Source organism: Colias philodice, chromosome 7 (assembly GCF_061535455.1).
Source record: "Colias philodice isolate Cphi_HAF_F1 chromosome 7, ilColPhil1 Martin Lab GWU primary, whole genome shotgun sequence".
NCBI classification, from domain to species: domain Eukaryota; kingdom Metazoa; phylum Arthropoda; class Insecta; order Lepidoptera; family Pieridae; genus Colias; species Colias philodice.
Genome location: NC_143092.1, coordinates 8556435 through 8577140, shown reverse-complemented (window position 1 = coordinate 8577140; position 20706 = coordinate 8556435). Strand labels below are relative to the sequence as shown.

Here is a 20706-nt window from a genome sequence, read left to right as displayed (position 1 = left end):
TTTCAACTATTGTATGTTGCCAGAACGAAACGATCAAGTTGGAATAAACGTTCCATTTTTAATCTGTATTATTTTTCTTTTTTATTAAATTCAAGAAGCCAATAAACACAAACACGATTCCAAATTGATCAACCACGTTAAGCCGTCGATAGCACACAAAGCTAATTGGTAAATAAAAATGGCTTGTTAGTGTATTTAAAACTTCGACGCAAATAAAACCCACATAAAAGCGATGATACATTGCGCTTTACTTTGTAGCTTATTATACGTTAACCCAACTCGGCAGAGTAATGTAAACTATCCAACTATTTCTTTACACACATAAATACTTTTTTACTTTATTATTTCTCTTTCACCGAGTATTTACCAAAACCAAAAGCATCAAGCGTTATAGTAGAAAAATCGTAAATTGCTATACAACTTATTATCGTGATGAGGTATGAAGACACCAATGTGATTTACATATGAGAAAAGCGTAAAGCACCGCTTGAAGCTTAGCTATCAAGCTTGTATTGTGGGAGGTACCAGATATTACTTTGAATTGAGATAACATTTCTTTTATTTAATATTTCAGTAAGGAAAGTTAAATAGCTCTTTTATTGATAGTAGAAGTAATAAAGAATGTAATTCGAAGCATCAATATGTGGCATAGATGCCACATATAGATTAAAATAGATTTTTTAGTAGAAAAGTAATATCTGGTTATTATTTAACAGGCACTTTCGAAGTTAATTTCTGGGATTTCAAAAAACCTGTTATTTTATGATTGTTAGAAACAAACGATTTTTATATTGGAATAAATATCGTTTGCCGTGGGGGGCAAATTATATTTAATAACATTTGGAGCTTTTTATATTTTTTGTGAACAAATAGTTTCTTTTAGAAATAATTAAATAATTGAATTAAATTTAAAAGGCTCGAATGTTAGCTGCACGTGTTAATAAGAGGTCATGTGAATTCATATTGTTAAAATTGAATTAGTGCTATTTGATCCATTGAAATGTTACATTTTTTAGGCCTGACCTTGAGTTTTTTAGAGGACGCAATTTTATTTTTTTGATGTGTAGGGGGGGTCAGTGTGAAGCTAAAACCAAGTTTGTGGGGTCGCCACCCTTGTCCCATGGCCGCCATCTTGAAAATAGCGGTTGAAATGGTTTTAACGATATATCTCTTAAACTATTTATCTGATAATAAAACAATTTTAACATTATTTGTTGCAAATTAAATTCTCTACAACTTTGATTCAGTAACTTTTTGTCGTAGAACTATAAATAAAAAAGTTATAAGCGAAAATGTTCAGAAATTAGAGCTATTTATATTTTTCAATAAAACTTTTTTTTATCATTTTACGAAGAAATTATATTAGACTATTTTTGTAGATTGTTTTTCGAGGAACAACTTTTATATACAACATTTTTTCATTACGTCAATAGCTAAGGTTTTACAGCGCTCAGAAGTGAGTACTATTTTTCAGTAGTAACTATACATAATAAAGTGGCTATTGGCTCTTTTCCCAGACTCCACAACAATGGAAGCACAATGCAGAACATTTCAGCCCTGCTTTTCGACGTAAAAAAAAACGCACTTCCAGACTCTACCTCCTGGGTTGTGGGGAAAAGATTCAATAATTAATTATTAATATTATTGTAAAATTAATTATTAAAAATATTATTATAATAAAAATAAAATAATTACTGGTGACAAATTATTATTAGTACACACATAATATATCGTATTCTGTAAAGTAAAGAGTACTTAAAATAGTACTCACTTCGGATGGCTGTAAAACCTTAGCTATTTACTTAATGAAAAAATGTTGTAAATAAAAGTTGTTCTACGAAAAACAATCTATAAAAATGGTCTGATATAATTTCTTCGTAAACTTATAAAAAAAATTTTTATTGAAAACATGGACGTATAAAAAAAGACGGACGCCGTATTACCAACTAACAACGTGAAGCCACCATAGTAAGCTAGCGATCGTGTAAAGACAATAAACACGCACACACTCTCACCATAGTAAGCTAGTCGGCCGCCATTACGTCGTGAACTACCGACTGATTAACTGCGTCACTGTTTCACAAAAAATATTTAAAATGCCGTCGTGCGTGGTTAAATGGTGTCGCAACAGTACAATTTTAAATAATTTGGAAAATCCAAAAGTGCACGCCTCATAATTTTTTTTTAATAAATATTTATTAATTATTATTTTTGTTTATTTAATAACAATTAAACCACATCGAATCAGACCCTGAAAAATGAAAGGGTTCTATTCCTGAGCATACTCAAGCGTAAGAGAAAAAAAAAGACTCGATTAGTAAAGTATTTCGGTCGCTATCGTGTTAACAAGAAAAAGGATCCGCACATACAGACACACGGACGTCCAAGACAGACCTTTTTTAAACTGTTTTTTAACTAGTTTAAATAACAAAAATGACATCAAAAATATCATGAACGTTAAAAATAGTGTTTTTTCTTAATATGTGTGTGTATGTATTATCTTACAAGTGCAATGTATGATACATAAAGACATTTTAAGTTAGAAAAATCAGATGTTTTGCGCGAAGTGACAGTAGTACCCACCTCAACGCTTCGCTTATGAGGCGTGCAATAACAAATCACAAGGGATTACATTCCACAGGGAAGCAAGTTATTTCTTTTATGTTTTAATGACAAAATTATTACGGCAAAATTTATAGAAAAAAATACAGCCGCCATTGTCATCAACACAGCTGTTGCCATGGCAACATGGCACACACACATGGATGTTTCGCCGCCATTACTAGGCTTCACTCAATGTTTAGGCGATATACCGTCCGTCTTTTTTTATACGTCCATGATTGAAAAATATAAACATCTCTAATTTCTGAACATTTTCGCTTATAACTTTTTTGTTTATAGTTCTACGACAAAAAGTTACTGAACCTAAGTTGTAGAGAATTTAATTTGCAACGAATAATGTTAACATTGTTTTATTATCAGATAAATAGTTTAAGAGATATATCGTAAAAACCATTTCAACCGCTATTTTCAAGATGGCGGCCGTGGGACAAGGGTGGCGACCCCACAAACTTGGTGATAGCTTCACACTGACCCCCCCTACACATCAAAAAAATAAAATTGCGTCCTCTAAAAAATGCGACCCCAAATGTAACTTTTCAATGGACCAATTAATAATTTAATAAATTGTAATAAATATCAAACTACCTTGATAACAATATCTTATACTATCGTTATTATAAATAGTTCATAGAGATTGTAAAAAAAATAGTATGAAAAATAAAATTAAACATTATTTTCATAGAAATATTAAGTTTTTAAATCAAATATATCACATGACCTCTACAATAAGAGCACAGGGTTGTGGGTGTAGGGCGTCAGCTTTATTTCTGTCAGAAATAAATGATACTAAATAAATAATTTACTGATTCAAACCCAGAATAAATAAGAAAAATGTTTAAATATATAAGGTTAATATGAAATTAAACATCTATCAGACAATTTGAAAAACAGTCTTTGATATATTTTAGCAAAAAAAAAAAAAAAATAACGACTGATGATTTTGAACCAAAATTTACATAGGTGAGTAATCTTACATCTTTGCCTTTTTTCATTTTGCTTTTTTTCCACATCTGTACATTTGTACACATATACCAATTTACAAAACTAAAAATATCAAATCTCCCAAAAAGCTGACACCCCGACCCGCCCAAAGAAACCATTAGCGCACTTACTGTTTTAAGCTTTGCTGCGTTCAGTTTTCTCGGTACCTGTACAGCGTGTTTGGGCGCTGAGTGTGGGGCCGACTGCTTGCATAGTGCCGATACTAGCTCGTCTTGCAGTTCCGATACTTCCAGACATTGCTGTAGGGCATTCTGGGCTAACACCACGTGGTAGTCTATGCCCGCTTGCTCTACGGCGACGGACATGAAGAGTTGGATACACTGGAAGCGAGAAATTAGCTTTTAGAACATTCTAGAGATAGAGAAGTGTCCTAAAGCCGCGAAGAGCCGGATACTAGAAGGAAACGGAACGGACTTGATTAGCCTAAATAGTAAAGACAATACAACGCAGATACTAGCTTGTCTTGCAGTTCGGCTACTTCCAGACATTGCTACAGGGCATTCTGGGCTAACACGGAACACCACGTGGTAGTCTATGCCCGCTTGCTCTACGGCCACTGACATGAAGAGTTGGACACACTGGAACACGATGGAGACAATATTTGAAGTCTAAAGTGTCAAACTTATAAAGAAGACACACTGATAGAAGGAGTTCCAGATAATTTAGGAAGCATGTGAGGAATATAGAGGTTTCTAATGGCATGAAGAGCGGGAAACGCTGTAAGACGGACCAGCCCCCCTAGTCAAGTGGCTTTCTGTTAGCGTAGCGTTCAATAGAATAGACTACGAATTACATTCGTAGTCTCTTCTATTGAACGCTACGCTAACAGAAAACCACTTATTCGTAGTCTATTCTATTGAACGCTACGCTAACAGAAAGCCACTTGACTAGGGGGGGCAGATCTTAAAAGTTTTAACTCGAGTAAAGACACTTATTAGACAACGTCGATGCTAGCTATATAGCAGCTGCAAATCACATTCATACGCAAACTTCCTGGCATTGTTGGATCAGCTCTTAACCTACTGAAATTAAGACATATTTAAAAATGACGGAGGCAGTTTTACAAGAAATCCAACTATTACAAAATCAATATATTGACAAAGACAATCTCCTAGATCCTAGAAGGATGTGAGGAGGAAACAAGAAAATAACATGAAAATGTAAAATAATAGTTTAAAAAACGTTTATAACATAAATATCTGATAGGTAAGGAATATCTATACACTGTTGCAGCATCGAAATATTCTCAAGCTCTTGTATTACCAACTGGAATAAAGTAAATGCAACATTATTACCTTAAATAATTTGAGCGCTTCTGCTTGTAATGCTTCAGAATTTAGAGTTGTTAGTGGTGACGTGATGTTCTCCTTTGAGTACAATAATGTCGGGTGTCTCCATAGCACACAATCTGTAATTGGTTAAAAATAATATTAGTTATGGTAAACAATTATTTTTCACTATGGGCTGTCTCTTTTTAATATTTATGCAATGTTTCAATATTGCTTATTGATTTTAACTTACGAAACATACCCTTAATTTTATATTGTCACAGTAGTAGTAATAAAATGATTTGGGCCGGTTGAGTATATTATTGTGTTGTGCAGTACAGTACAGTGCAATGCAGTATAGTGCCAACTAATCCTACTAATATGAAAACGCGAATATTAAATATTTTGAAAGACTTATTATAGTTTATCGAAACGTATGAAAGATACAAAGATTGACAATAGCTTGAATAAGTATATAGGCTACTAAAGTCCAGTCGCGGAGCAGGAAGAATTTCGTACTATGACCTTTTTACCTACTGACAGTGGTCACAAACATTTTTGAATGAAGTGCAGTTTACATGAAATGTTTGGAGGAGAAAATGTTTTTTACTAACTTATTAAATAAATGTCCTTTATTCATTTACAATACCTTAATAGTTACATTTTAAGTTTTTCAATAACCACGATATATTATACGATACTTTTTGTCGTGACTCAAGGTCAGTAAAAAAATCACATGCAATCAAGAACAAACCTTACGCTCTCAGGTTAAAGGTTTACAATCACTGAGGACGGCGGTCATTGCATCTGTGCGAGCAAGACTCATTATATTTACACGGGAGTGACAGTGACAGGTAATAACAGGTTAATGTACGAAATTCTTCCTAGTTCGCGTCCGGACTTTACGCGAGGAAAGCTACGGGATCCAGCTATTGAGATGATAGAAACACTTACTAGGATCACCATCAGTCTCCATTAATTTCTGCACCAATTGCTCAAAGTGCGTCCCCTGACTGCCGCAACCCCCGCTCACTACTGTCAAGTGGTAGAGCCACGAGTCCTTATCCGCTTTACACTCGAATAGAAGGTACGTTGGTCCCTGGAATTGTGTAGAATGATTTAAAAAACATTTGTGAATGAAGAATCATTTTAACTTTATAGATGTACTAGATTTCCGCCCGCGGCTTCGCCCGCGTTTTCAAAGGAAAACCCGCATAGTTCCCGTTCCCGTGGGATTTCCGGGATAAAACCTATCCTATGTGTTAATCAAAGTTACCCTCTATATGTGTGCTAAATTTCATTGTAATCGGTTCAGTAGTTTTTACGTGAAAGAGTAACAAACATCCATACATCCATACTTACAAACTTTAGCCTTTATAATAGTATTAAGATTAAGATTAGAAGAAAAAATATTAATGAATTCGGATTAAGAGATAAGTATTCAAAATTGGTATGGAAAAAGAACTTGTACCTACCAAATACAAAAAATTTCTTTCCTCTAATTGAGCAAATTAAAAGTAAAATTTCACAAGGTTTTCCTTTGCACATAGATGCTTATTTGAACCATTTAACGCGTTCTATGTCACTATACCAAATATGTTTGCATGTTCGTTTTGCTACTAACATTACTTAACCATAGAAGAAAAATTATGATTATAATTGATTGAAAAAGGTGAACTACATTGACCATTAAAGTTCTGGTCAATTTTAAATGCTAATATGAGTTTATTTTATTTATTTCAGATAAATTTAATATCCATACAGTTGTTATTGTCGAGCCAATTTAATAGGCAACATTTGACGTCTATCAATTTTATCTTCGAAGAGAGGTAACCTGCTTAAAAACATCGATTAAAGTGAATTAATCGATACGGACTTGAAACATTTGTCAATCGAACTTGAAACACATTTATTAATTTATGATGATTTTTATTCACAAGTAATCAATGCATTCGATTCTAGATGTCAAATTTCGATTTTTAGAGTAACGTCTCTGGTATTTAAAAAGAAAAAAGTTTATTGACACAAAATTGTAGCGACGTCAGTTCTTTAATTCAGAAATTGTTTATTATGTTTAAAATGGTTTATCAGTAAAATGAAATCTTAAAATAACTTGTATCGGTCATTATTATTATAAATATGTAATCGTAATTGAAAAAAGTTATGCAAATGTGCAGTTCAAACAAAACGAAATATCATGTTATTCTATGTCGTCGTTACTAGGTTACATTGTTGAATTTTGTTGAACTGTCAAATGTTGCCTATTAAAATGGCTCTACTATAGTAAGATGACCTTTAAAAATTATGTTAGTATTATAATTATATCTACTATTAAAAACAATCTTTATGAATTTGAATTTTACCTGATGTTGCGGATAAATAGCTACAGTAAGATGTTTCCTGGCATCATCATTTTTCTCCTCCGAGTCGGAATCAGACACATGTTCTACGTCCTCCACGCGTGCGTCACGCATGTTTATTTGGCCCGTGGGATTCTGGAAATTTGTGGAAAATATGCCGTTATGATAGACAAATAAAATAGTCGACAACGTCTTATAATTCGATAGAGCCGGCTGCACGCACGAAAAACATGACTCATGCGGCGTTACCTCACTCTGAGGCGTTCCATGTAAGGCTTGAAGTGCAAGCGAGAGCGCGGAACGAGCGACAAAGAAGCACAATCGGACGTTGTCACGTTAAACTATCGTCAGTAAACTGACTTTACAGACAACCAATTTTTTTGATATAATTTATTTTGGCGTGGTTTAAAATGATAATAGCAATGATCATTTAAGTGTTAGAAATTTGCTGTCGTTTATATTGTTAGTGACAATTTAAGTCCCTTTTGAAAGGTTTATTTATTACCATACGTCTAAAATTATAGGAATAACACAAAATCGAATTAAAATTGTATGTTTTTAAAATTACTTCTAAACTAGTCAAATATGCACTTTGAAATTGTCTTAAAGTTTTCACTTTAATTGGAAATTTATGTTGATAAAGTGACGATAACAAGATTTATTGTTATTACGGAAGAAGAATAAAATAATATTAATTACCTGATCTCCAGGCGACTTAAAATACAGGAACATTTTGCCCAGTAACACGCACCAGCTTTTCTTAGCGTGCCCGTTTTTAACTTTGGTGAGCCAGCCCTGTATAGTTGGCTTATTGTCTTCTTTGCTTAACAGGAGTTTTGTTGCGTTTCGCCTTTGTACGTTCTGAAATTGATAATTGAAAATTATGTTTGCTGAAAATTTGGCAATTTAATTTTTCGAAGTAGATTTAGTAAATTTAGTAAATTCTTTGTAAGAATGGACTAGTCTTGTTTTGGGCGAAGTAATATTTTATTGATACAAATTACATGCCCATTACCATAGCCATTCACCATTTTATTGAGTGAAGATTAACTTAATTCAGAAAGAATAAAAAATTAAAAATACAGATTTCCTTGAGCAAAGAAAGCTTACCTGCAGCACCCTAATCCAGTCCTCCATAGTGGCTATACTATCCGCGGTGAGGTAGTAGGTTCGGCTCCCGGTGAATATCTCGAAAGTAGCCGCGCCATCGTTGCGCGAGATCCGACACGCCTCGCCCAAACCGATCTGCCCTTGTGGCTTGCGGCTCACTTCGGACTGCGACTTCCAGTAGGATAACGTGCCGTTCTTTAGCACAAACCTGTGGAGAGTTAAATATGTAGTATAGGAGCAAGTGGTGGCTCAGTGGTGAGACCTCGGACTTCGAATCGATAAGTCCGAGGTTAGAGACCAGGCGAGCGCGCAGGAAATAAATTGTTTTTTCAATTTATCTGCGCATGTTGAAACATCACCACTGCTCGAACGGTGAAGAAAAACATCGTGAGGAAACCGACATGTCAAAGAATTAAAAAGTTCGACGACATTTGTCATCCGCCAACACGCACTTGGCCAGCGTGGTGGATTATGGCCTGTACCCTCATAGGAGGCCCGTGTCCCAGCAGTGGGAACGTATATGGGCTGCTAATGATGATGATAGGAGCAAACTGGCACTACACTAGCTGCTCACTTCGGACTGTAGGATAAAGTGCGGTTAGACATGAACTTGTGGTGTTTAAATGTGTAAGTACAATACTTTCTATTCTGAATCGAGCTGAAGTTAGGTACAAGTTGATGCGTAGAATGTAAAATAGCGTCTTGATATAGTAATAGGAACTACATACATATTTGTACGCAAACTACAAGTTATTAATGTTCTACCAGATTTTGTGTCGGAATTTTTCCCTGACAAAATAAGCTTATTATAAGGTGATACAACTGACCAAAAAAATTAGGTCACATCTAAACTGTCATACAATTAAACTTGAAAAGTTCGTTCGTTTAACAATAAAATAGGTTAGCGAGGAGCGAAGCGACGAGCACGATATACAGGGTGTCCCACTATTGGTATACTAAGCGCGAAGGCACTTGTAGTTTTGCATACACTGATCACGTAAAAAATACTTAAACAACAAAATTACGTCAAAAATGTTTTGCTAAATTTTTCCTGAAAATACATGTTTTCGTCTCTAGCTTGGTGCAGCAATACCATATACCGCTTCTCTAATATGAGCATTTTGTCTATGAAAACTTAATCTTAAAGCTCACGTGCTGGTGGCAAAGTTGGGCGGGTTACTTGTTATGGGTGTACATTGTACATATAGAGCTTAGTATACCAACAGTGAGACACCCTGTATTGATTTCGAACCACCACACGAGTTGAGCGAGCGCAGCGAGCGCGTCCCGCGCTAGCCGTCGAATACCAGAATTGACTTGTTATAGAAGTCTGTCGGTCGTGTTATGGTAAATGAATTGATGTTCAGAGCACGTGCTCTATATTTATTGAAGTGAAACTTCTTTATCGGGGTTGGAAAAAAATTTAGTGTAACATTTTTTCGTTACGCGCCATCTTGTTTTTATCCCTACCACGCGTGATTGACGTATTTCTGTAAAGTTGCATATAGTAAATTATTTTTGAAAAATAAGGTCATAAAGAAGTTTCACTTCTTACGTGTGTACACTAGTACACGCACACATTTTATTTATTTATTTATTTATTTATTTACCACCGCTTGCGCCAGGTCTTCAGCTTGCCGCCGAGCTTGGCAAGATGTCCGCTCTTCTCGAGCGCGTCGTGTCTGCGCGGCGAGTCTCGTGCCGGCTCGCCCAACGCGTCTGGCGGGACTGCGTAGTCGTCTGACATGCCAGACTCGAACGATGTGTCTGTGAATTGTTATTCAATTATGTGTCTGGCAATTGTTGAAATACGTGTAACGTTATTGCAATGTCCCTGTGAATTGTGAATTTTACTGAATTACATAACTGTGAATGGTATTGAATTACGTGTCTGGCAATTGTAGACGTTATCGAATTGTGTCAATGAAATATTATTGTTATTAAATTATGTTTATGTGAATTGTGAATGTTATTGAATTACGTATCTTTGAATTGTAGACGTTTTTAAATTGTGCCTGTAAAATATTATTCATTTACATATCATAGAACTTAATGTTATTGAATTGTGTCTGTTATACGTTTTGAATGCGTTAAAGTAGAATTAATGCCACGATGCAAATAAAGCATTTATTTATTACTTCTTCTAGAAACGCTTTAATAAGCCATGTGATTAATCACATGCTTAATTTAATTAATAAAGCCACTTTAGGCTCAACGTTTACAAATTGAACATTTTAAGAACTACCAATTGAAAAATGAAAATCTGAATTCTTTTTAATAATCTACATTCTGTTACAAAACTTTGATACTACTCGACAAGCGTTTACCGATTTTATTATACTCGCAAAGCAGTTACTACATACTACTAATAAGTCAAAAATATACTAACAAATACCTCTGGTTTTGCTCTGTTTACTCGGCGACCCGCTACTGGAGCGTTTAGCTGGACTCAAACTGGAGCTAGTTTTGACACTCTTCGACGGGCTACTAGCACTTAGACTGGTGTCTGACGAACTGCACTGTCCGTTTGTGTTCAATACTAGCGCGTGACCTGACGTTTGTTGTATGGATGCCGGTAGCATACTGGTTAGATTCACGTTGTTGATTGGTTGGGATGATTGGCCTGTAGAGACAGGGTATTAGCGACTAGTGCGCACTAAAAAAATTGGTTGTTTGTAAAGTTATCACGTAAACATCTCGATCGTAAACCTATTACGATCGAGATGTTTACGTGATAACGTCTTATTGGTGGCAGCGCTCGAGATGAGACGGGAGATCGGTCCGTCTCTCTCTCGTTATACCTGTGATCGCGCTCGTGAGGTTTTGGTGTGACACAAGTTTCTGAACATGTCACCCGACTAAAACGATTTTAAAAACGTTATCACGTTAAAAAGATGGTAGAGCTAACTAATCGAGATAGAGAATGTAAAGTAATTCCAAAACTGAAAATGTTTAAAATAATCCTAATATGTACACCACGAAACACGCATTGAAATAAGTTTGCAGTACTATTGCATACGGAAGATACGGACAGAAAATTCGCTTACTATGCAGTGTTCTATTGGTACGAGGCAGATTTTTGTTTACATTTTATATCTCGTCTTGTTGGCCTTACAATAGAAATGTTATAGCTTATTTAAATGTTCATATGATTGTTCTACATTTACAGTACATTAGAGTAAACTTTCGAAAACTTATTATTTCCACTTAAGGAATTTATTTGTTAACATCAAACTCTATCTGTATTTTCTATAAGCACTATATTATGAGCAACAAATGGTATAATGGTAGTTCTATTTATATCATACATAGCAATAATTTCATATACAAGCTTCTAAATTAATCTAAACATGAATATAAATAATGAATTCATACCAAAAGCGGGATTATGATGCGGCGTGTTATGTACAGTGACTCCCATAGATTCTTCGCCGTCTGAAGAATCGTCAGACGAATCACCCGTGAACGGCATTGAACGGATTTGACTTGCTCTCTGAAATTTTAAGATTATTATTATTATGGCAAGTTATTCTGAAATAGTAATAAATAAAACGTTTTATTGAGTAGTCTAAGAGTCGTAAAAAGACTGTTAAAAATAATATTTAACATAATTTAGAATAGGAAACGATGTGAACTGAAAGTTTCCATATGTGATATTCTCATGAATTAACAATACAGTCCAGTATTTTTTTAAATTTAATACAATTTATGTTCCGAAACTTAAGTACATATCTTCAAAAGATTTAAAATATAACCCATAATTAATGAACGATACAGTTTTTAATAACAGTTGTTGACACACTACATTCAATTTTATTCAACTCAATAACAGACAATGTTTTTAAAACTGTAGTTTTCCCATAGTAATGAAAGATATTTAGAACTTAAGTTTAATTATACTAATCACAATATTATTTACCCCTTTAACAGTAGCATACACAGGCACAGAGATATCTTGATAGCTGGTAGATTCGTGCATAGCTCGCGGACAAGGGGGTGGACTTAATTCTTCTTCTACCGATTGTTGAAGGCCATCATCTGCTACCTGTATTATACATGAAATAACATATAATTAATTACATTTTGTATGGAATTAGACGATTCTTATTAGATAACGAGATCGAGCAACTGTTCTTTTTGAAGCTGAATACAAAATACATTAATATATCATGTATGAAAAACAAAACATTATTACGGAAGAACTATTTTCATAGAATGTTAGTATTGTCTTGTGTTTGATTTTACGCGAGTATGATTAAGATTGTCAATTCACATGTTTAGGTATTATCACTATAACTACATTATAAAGAAAAAGTAAAAAAGAACTTGAAATTTATTATTTTATACCATACCTATCGATACATAGTCAACTAGCGGTCCGCCCCGGCTTCGCCCGTGGTATATACTACATATTTACGTTTTCTCTACATAAGAACCATCCTCGTACTTCAAGGAATGTAATAAAAAAAGAATTATCGAAATCGGTCCACCCGATCACACGTGATACCGTGACAATGCGAAACGGGTTTCATTTTTATCAATTAAACCCAATGGTACGGTAACCTTATAAATGGTAAAAATAAATATTTCTTCAGTTTTTCCAATTAATTAATTACTGGTTGTCCAAATCATATATTTTTAAGCTATTGCATAGCTTCTATCGCGGGCGTTGAGCGCGGGACCGAATCAAGAAATTCCGTAACGAAAAAACCTCACGCTCCTCACTCCGACGGGCTCGGAGGTGTGGCTTGAAGGCATAGCATGCAATAGCTTTACCGCGGCAGTCCCCGAGTGCCACACGTCTTTTTTATATTTTTAGGTATATATTACCTGATAAATCTTAGCCTCCCAACTCGGAAACCTGTGCAGCGGTGGTGTCGGAGGCCGGGGGTTATCTGACGTGGAACTGTCCCCAGTGGACCCCCCACGGCTATTGCCTTGTACCACCACGTTGACGTTGCCTGACCAGGCTGGTGTGCGTTCTGAAATTTATACATTCAGTTATTAAATTAACATTTTGAAGGAAATATTAAAAGATAATAATTTTTGGATGACGTCATAAATAATTACTAATATCAAAAAACCTGATTATTCCCTTAAAAAGTATTTAAAATTACAAAAATGTGGATTTCTATTTGGTAAAGATGTATGTGACTCAAATTTAAGTTAAAAAGTCGACTATAATATTATAACTTGTTTTTGCTTTTCCAGTGGTTTTTTATTGTTTGTTGGAAAAAAAATAATTAAAACAATCTTAAATCAATTTCTATTGCTACCTATCTACCATATAAAAATAAGTCGGGTTTTCCTTCCTGACGCTATAACTCCAGAACGCACGAACCAATTTCCACGGTTTTGCATTCGTTGGAAAGGTCTCGGGCTCCATGAGGTTTATAGCAAAGAAAAGGTGTCTCTGGTGGCGAAACCGAGTTCGCCCGGTTTGCTAGTTACTTATAGTAGTTTACAAATTAATATCAAGGTATCAAAATATAATTTACCTCTACTTGGTGTATAGATTTCAGCATAGTCGTGAGTGGTATCCCCATCTGTAGATGTATTAGGTGTTGTTGGTAGTACTACTAAATTTTCTACTGCCGCCTGAAATATAAAATAATTCATTATACATCTATAAATATACAATATGTGTAAATAATGTATGTTTATTTGAATTTGAATTTTGAATTTGTTTTTTTGCGCGCGTTGAGAGTAAAATTTCAAGGTCACGTCATGGAGTAAGGTGACGATTTTGGTATATTTGCCAAAGAAGTTTCACTTTGGACACGTAACAATTACAAGTTAAAATTAAAAATAAAAAAAAATGTGTTTATTGCTTATTCTGTTTATCCAAAACGACAGAACATTATGAGTCAAATTATATCAAAATGCTTTTATCCGGGATAAATTCAAATTTTCAAATAATCACTTTAAAAACAAGAAGCTCTTACCGCCAAATCATCAGCCAGCAAGCTTGCCGTGGTCCTCTCATCCATTGTCCTATTCATAGTGGTTATTTGTGTTACATTAGTTTGCGTCAAATTCGTTGTTCCAATCGATAGGTTTCGTCTATGCCGTACTGGTGTACTATAGTGTGGCTCTGAGGTTGTTAGCGGTAACTGAAAATAAAGTATTTATTATTGTTTCCTCTAGTGACTTTCCTTAATTTGCAATAATTGCTAATGTTACGTGATGAATGACTTGCAGATTTAATGGGAAAAGAGATGTATCATTGTATGAAAATTTGAAGGGTATTTTTGCGATTTTTTATACATCTACCCTCAATAGTTATAAATGTGACTATGGTGCAAGTGTGCATATTGCAAACTAATAAGAGCCCTATTAAATAGTCAGAATATTTCTGGGTATTCATTTCTTTCTATAATTTAAAACATAACATAAACAACTGTTATTATTCTTATTAGACTATAGTCTGTATTACAAACATGGTATAGTAAGAAATAATGTGCAAATACTTTTACAATATTACAATTATTTAAGCAATGCATTATTATTATTTACATTAAAATATTCAATTTAGTAACAATGCAATGTGTTAAATAAATATACAACATGGGTTTAATGAATGAGGAAATGATAATTTTTGTAAAAGCCAATTATCGAACATGACAATACATAATAATTTTATTTTAAAACATGCATGTTTCTTTATCCCAAATGTCTGAAAAAAATTAGATAGTTCAGTTAAAACGGTATGATTTAAAACAAGAGAAAGAAATTAAAGTTGTCTCTTGTTTTGTGTGTTTTAAAACTAGAAAAGTCATTATAAATTAATTAATAACTTCAGCATTAAATTATATACAATAAAATATTTAAAAAAATCTTGTATTTAAAATGCAAATTATAAAATATTGAGTAGCATTAATCTTCTTTTGTGAAGTTGTAAGTGCACTTAAATAATATTTCAATACTGTTATTTGCAAATAAATATCTAATGATAACACATGACAGGATTATACAATAAATTAAAATTTTAGTTTTTAACTTAATTAAATTGATTTGACAAACTGATATAGACGTCGTCGTAGACGACGATAAGGGATAATTTGATATTTAAAATGATGATGTTCATGTAGTATGCTAATGTTATTGGAGGATAAATGTTAAACATATATAAAAAGTTATGTATTAGATACATAAACATATAATTTTCCAATTTATACATAAATATGCAACTTTACAATTTTATATCAATTTGTGTAATCAAACAATTTTATAAGTGGTTTAATCTATAGTGCTTGCAGTCTAGCGTTCAACATTGAATCTATGCTACCTGGGGACCCTCTAAGCTTTCAGAGCGTCGTCTGATTGATGCTAAAAGACTGGTAGCACGAGTCGAGTCTTCTGTTCTCACTTCTAGCGATAAACTTCCCCGAGAGGGTAGAAACTGCTGTGAGAAATAATTACCAATAGTCTTCTTCTTAAAGTAAACACAGGTTGTCACCAGTAGAAAATTTTTATACAATTTGTCTAATATTAGAGTCGATTTTACTTAGTTTGATGCAGATACTATATTCTTATCACTTTTAGTTAAGTTTTGAATAAAATAGAGATTGTTAGTTATCACCAGTACTTATATGAATTTTATTTTGCTCAATCTATTCTGATAATGTTTTTATCATTAATTTAGGGTTTATTTCTTATATATGTGAAACTCTTTTTGATGTCTGACCATGGTTTCATGTGAACATGTCAACAGAGATAGTGAATAATGAACTGGGTGACGATAAAAACTATGCAACATTATTTTTGAATGAAAAATTAGACTAAAGAATATAACAATATGACAAATAACTTTGTTATTATATAAACATTTTTTATACATAAATAAACATATTAGTAATATTAAAATACACTCTAAACAGCTTGTTTCTTATTTCATAGGTAGCTGACTGTCTACTGATTATAATAATTCTACTTCAAATAGTTTGGGGGACACACCTGCTGTTTTCACTTCAATGTAAAGCAGTTTATTACTTGCCTCTATACAAAGTTATTTGGCATACACTGTAAAAATCAATATTTTCAACTTACTGTGCTATTCCTACTGCCCTGCGTAGCAATGTGGTTCCTTAATAATTCTAATTGTTGATTGCAGCGGTCATTTTGTTCTCTAAGTAGCTGATTTTGTTGTTCCAATTCCCGTAGTTTGTTGGTAACCCACTCTTTTATACGAGCGGCCTTTGCTTCAACTTGTTTCGCGTCCTGAAGTCGCAGCTGCTTCTATGAATAAATTATCGTTATAGCGTTGAGAATAAATCTTCATTTTGACGCGTTTAATTCAAAATTACGAAACAGTATTAGATACTTTAAACTGGAAACATTTGTTTACCTGCATTTTTCTAATTAAATCTTTTCGTTATGAATGGATAAAACATTTCTAAATATCATAAATAAAGTTCCATATCATTAATTTGGTACTACCTCTCATTCATTACATTTATTTAAAAGTTAATTGGAAGGTAAACAAACTTTATAGTACGATCGTAAACACGTAACGGTAATCGCGTCATTAGCACAGGAATTTGAAATGAATAGTGACGTTTGTCGTTTGACATCATTGATATGACGTTTAGTGATGACGTTCCATTTCGTAACCAAATGTCAGTGACGTAGTTAGGATGCATTCGCTTTATGAATTCGCACATGCATTTTAATATAAATTTTATTTCAATAAATAAAGCAAGGCTATTGAAAATAAGTGTTAGAAGTTTTGCGTTACTAGAAAAGTAAACATTTTATATTTGAGATTTTAAGCAATACAAAATTGTTCAATTCATCTATTCTTAGTTTCAGATTAAATGTAATCCAATAAGGATGTAAGCGGTCGTAATGTTTGAATTAGTTAATTTTATTGTTCCCTGAGCGGCAGTAAACTTCCAATTTCATTTATAGGCGAACTGACAATTTAAAATTCTATTCTGGTGAACAACAGAACTGTCAACTCGGTTCCACTTTTCAAAGGTTTCGACTGCATATATGTACAATAATAATATCAATTAAACATAATAAACGGCTGTTTATTATGTTTAATGATATTATTTTGAATTGAAACTAAAATTGATTAAGATTCCAAAATTACCGTCGTAGGTACTAATTCACTTCGAATTTAATAATGTAATTTTCACACTAATAAAGAATATTGTTTTGTACACGTTTTTCTATATAATAGACCGTTAAAATCATCCACGTAATAACCATCTAGGATTACGCGTTTGATTACACTTCACCTGCCCTGTCTGTATGCACTTTCATCTGTTGATTATTTTAGCTTGGCCTTAATAAAGCTAGTCAGTACACGCCTTAACTGGTAGCATGTAAAGGTGGAGATACACAGTCATTATGGTTTTTTTTTGGCAACACAAAGGAGCAGTTGGGCGATCTGATGTCATCACTATCATTAATAATTGTTGTTTACCTGTTCTTCTATCTGGCCTTCAAGCCTCGAGATGGCTTTGGGGGCACCTTCAGCGCCCGCCGGCCACTCGCACAGCCGCTGCTCCATGGCGCGGACCTGGAATGTAAAAATTGTAGGTAGGTACATTGAAGTGCTTATTCGGCTCCCAAACTTATTAGTTATTATATCAACAAATATTCTGGATATAAACTTCAGAAGTCCATTTACGTTGAGACAAAATTACTTACTTTTCTTGTGATATTTTAACATTTGGGGATATATAGACATAGAAACTGATGACTTCAGAACCTATTTATTTAATACGTCTTATCAAATGAATATAATATAGGCACATTTTTCTATTACAATACAAATAGTCAACTGCTCAAATTGTATTTTTGAATAAATACATAGGTAGGTATTACGTCCTGGCTCATTTGCATATCTACGAAACATTTAAGCTTATAATCCTACTGTACTATGGTGTAAATGTTTTGATTTATTAGCGACAATCTCACATAATAAACTTATGTATGAAACCGCAACGTATATAATATGTTTGCGAAACTTAGATATGTATCGGACTACTGCGGCAACGTGGTTCCTGTTTGCAGACCGCATTGCATGAAATTGTATTGTTATAGCTAACTAAGCCATACATTATATATAATAGTTGTAAGACGTACCTACTCCACATGAATACAAAGGTAACAAAAAATAACAAAATCTTAATCACTTCAATCTCTACATCTCAAATGTCTCTACAATCTACATAATTAAATGCTCAAGATTTTTTCTCTTGAAAAAAATAAGAAGCGCGCGTGAACAGGAATTCGAATTCTTGTGAATTTTACTGAAAGAAAGTACATTGTTTGCTTGTTTTTCTTTAAAAATTTAACTAAAAATTATCTTTCTTCATATTTCATAACAAGTTTCAGAAAAAAAAATATTGTTCATAGTTTTAAATGACCCTTTCATTACAATTCATCATCCAAGCATTCCTAACTTTTTCCTTATTCTAATCTGCGTATCTACATCTTGTTAAAAATGCGGGCTTTATGAATACCTACGCAAAAGCTTTATTTTAAACCCACGCCGTTCGTTGATTTTCACTGAAGCGAATCAACCGCTCTTCATTCACTAATCTTTATCAAAGCTATCGTTCACACGTACGCTTTGTAATGTACGAGCATAATCCAATCACGAATGGAACTGAACGGAAGAACGGTTTATGTATTATAGCCTCTCAATTCAGTAAATACCAAATAATTTATGATTTCCGCAAGAGTTAGTAAGAATATGAAGAATAAAATAAGTTTAGGTTTGTTACTTATTAATATTTCCCGTGATAGATAATAATTACCACGGAAAAGTGCACGAATGTTAACATATTTTGGTAATAATGATTTTTCACTTCCAAAAAGTGCTCAAGACAACTAAAGTTCTCACTTCAACAAGAATCTAAAAAAATATACATTAAATCAAAAGCCTCATTCTTTATTTTACGAAACAGTAAAATAGAAACTTATTAATAAAAATGTCACTCATAACTTACACATGTCCGCGAGTCCACAAGAGACCAACATTCCGATGTCTTTTATTATCTGCGCTCCAAACATTTCACACTTCTAATAACACCTAAGTTCAATGTTCTTTCACTAAACACTGGTTTACACACTTCAGTCTGCTTTTAGATTTATTTGTGAAACAATGAAGCTTTATGGTTCATTAACCAACCAGGCTAAAATGTGGGCTAAGTTGTAAAAATTTGATGCATTATTTGGAACATTTTAATTGTATTGTTAATACTATGGCGTACGGCATCTCTATTTATTATTTTACTCTTTTTGAAAATACTTTTAAGCTTAAATTTGTAGGTACTGTGTGTGTGTGTGTATTTCTTATGTTGGCATGAAAAAAAATCTTTGAAACTTATATTAACAAGAAGACAAGAATTAAAGGAGCATTATTCTTTGACAAACCCAACTAACTCTACATTGACAGTTTACATAATTATTTTTTTATACAAAAAGACACTAGAACAAAGGAACTAGAGTGTATTAGGTACAAGAATAGTCGGCATTAATCACAAACGCCGTTATTTGCCTGAGTCAGCGACAAGAGGGCGACTTCACGACTAAATCGGGCAACACTAAAGAAAAATAAGCAATGGGCGGAGTACGGGAAATGACAACACTAATTTTATTTGTTAGCGTTTAAAACTGAATTGAGCTCACGGATAGACGTAAATATAAGACAGTAACTTGGTTAGTTTACGTCTAGAGACTGATTTGATGTGATCGTTTGTTTTGTTAGGAAATACAGAAAGAGAACTTTAATTTAATTTGAAGAATGCGCTATCCTTGCGCTATCGCTTTTTGATATATTTCTTGTTTTTATTTAGTAACTTAAGTTGATGATTTGGCAGAAATACTTAACTTTATATCAATTTTTAGTGTCTATAAAATATGATATCCAAATTATTTATTAAATATCCCATCTCTATAAACAGATCAAACTTTTGATTAACCGTCTTTTAGAGTTTATTACCTATATATTGACTCAATCTGCTCCAATAGTATTAATTAACATTAACAACTTTCTGGTAAGTGTAAACATCGTTCATTAACATCGGTGGGGTTAATTAAAATGCTGGCAGCAATGAATTACTCGTTTAGTTACTTCCTTATTTATTCTGAAGCTATAGACGGCCGTTAATTATGCTGTTAGGCTAAAGATGGGATGTAATTAATGCTTTCGTATTGCTTTAGACTTTAGAGGCGTAATTAATACTCTTTGTCGGTATTATGGACATTTTGTTACGGCAACAGGACGGACGTGGGCTATAAATCGTGATACTAAATAATTAAATATTGGAATTTAGAACCAATGTAACTGTTAAGTAGTAGGTACCGTACCTAAATATTATTTT

General features: G+C 33.4%; 2 protein-coding genes across 14 annotated transcripts in view; one reads left to right on the top strand and one right to left on the bottom strand.

Moving 5' to 3' along the window:
• The window catches only part of LOC149487219 (uncharacterized protein CG43867), a 251570-nt gene that overhangs the window by 13985 nt on the left and 216879 nt on the right, over positions 1-20706 (bottom strand). For 3 of the 13 annotated variants that reach the window (XM_089697509.1, XM_089697516.1, XM_089697521.1), the window contains 17 exons: positions 17796-17891; positions 16412-16600; positions 15651-15767; positions 14308-14475; positions 13861-13960; positions 13193-13344; positions 12282-12407; positions 11738-11855; positions 10752-10985; positions 9973-10129; positions 8363-8570; positions 7952-8113; positions 7256-7387; positions 5847-5991; positions 4920-5032; positions 4139-4202; positions 3735-3880 (listed from right to left, as the gene is read on the bottom strand). In XM_089697509.1, coding sequence (XP_089553635.1) covers positions 3735-3880; positions 4139-4202; positions 4920-5032; positions 5847-5991; positions 7256-7387; positions 7952-8113; positions 8363-8570; positions 9973-10129; positions 10752-10985; positions 11738-11855; positions 12282-12407; positions 13193-13344; positions 13861-13960; positions 14308-14475; positions 15651-15767; positions 16412-16600; positions 17796-17891 — 2427 coding nt within the window. Of the gene's footprint in view, positions 1-3734; positions 3945-4138; positions 4203-4919; positions 5033-5846; positions 5992-7255; positions 7388-7951; positions 8114-8362; positions 8571-9972; positions 10130-10751; positions 10986-11737; positions 11856-12281; positions 12408-13192; positions 13345-13860; positions 13961-14307; positions 14476-15650; positions 15768-16411; positions 16601-17795; positions 17892-20706 lie in introns of all 13 variants that reach the window. The other 10 variants (XM_089697513.1, XM_089697519.1, XM_089697510.1 and 7 more) reach the window with 6 other exon arrangements.
• PCB (Pyruvate carboxylase) overlaps positions 1-20706 on the top strand; it is a 132691-nt gene that overhangs the window by 74051 nt on the left and 37934 nt on the right. The window lies entirely within an intron of this gene.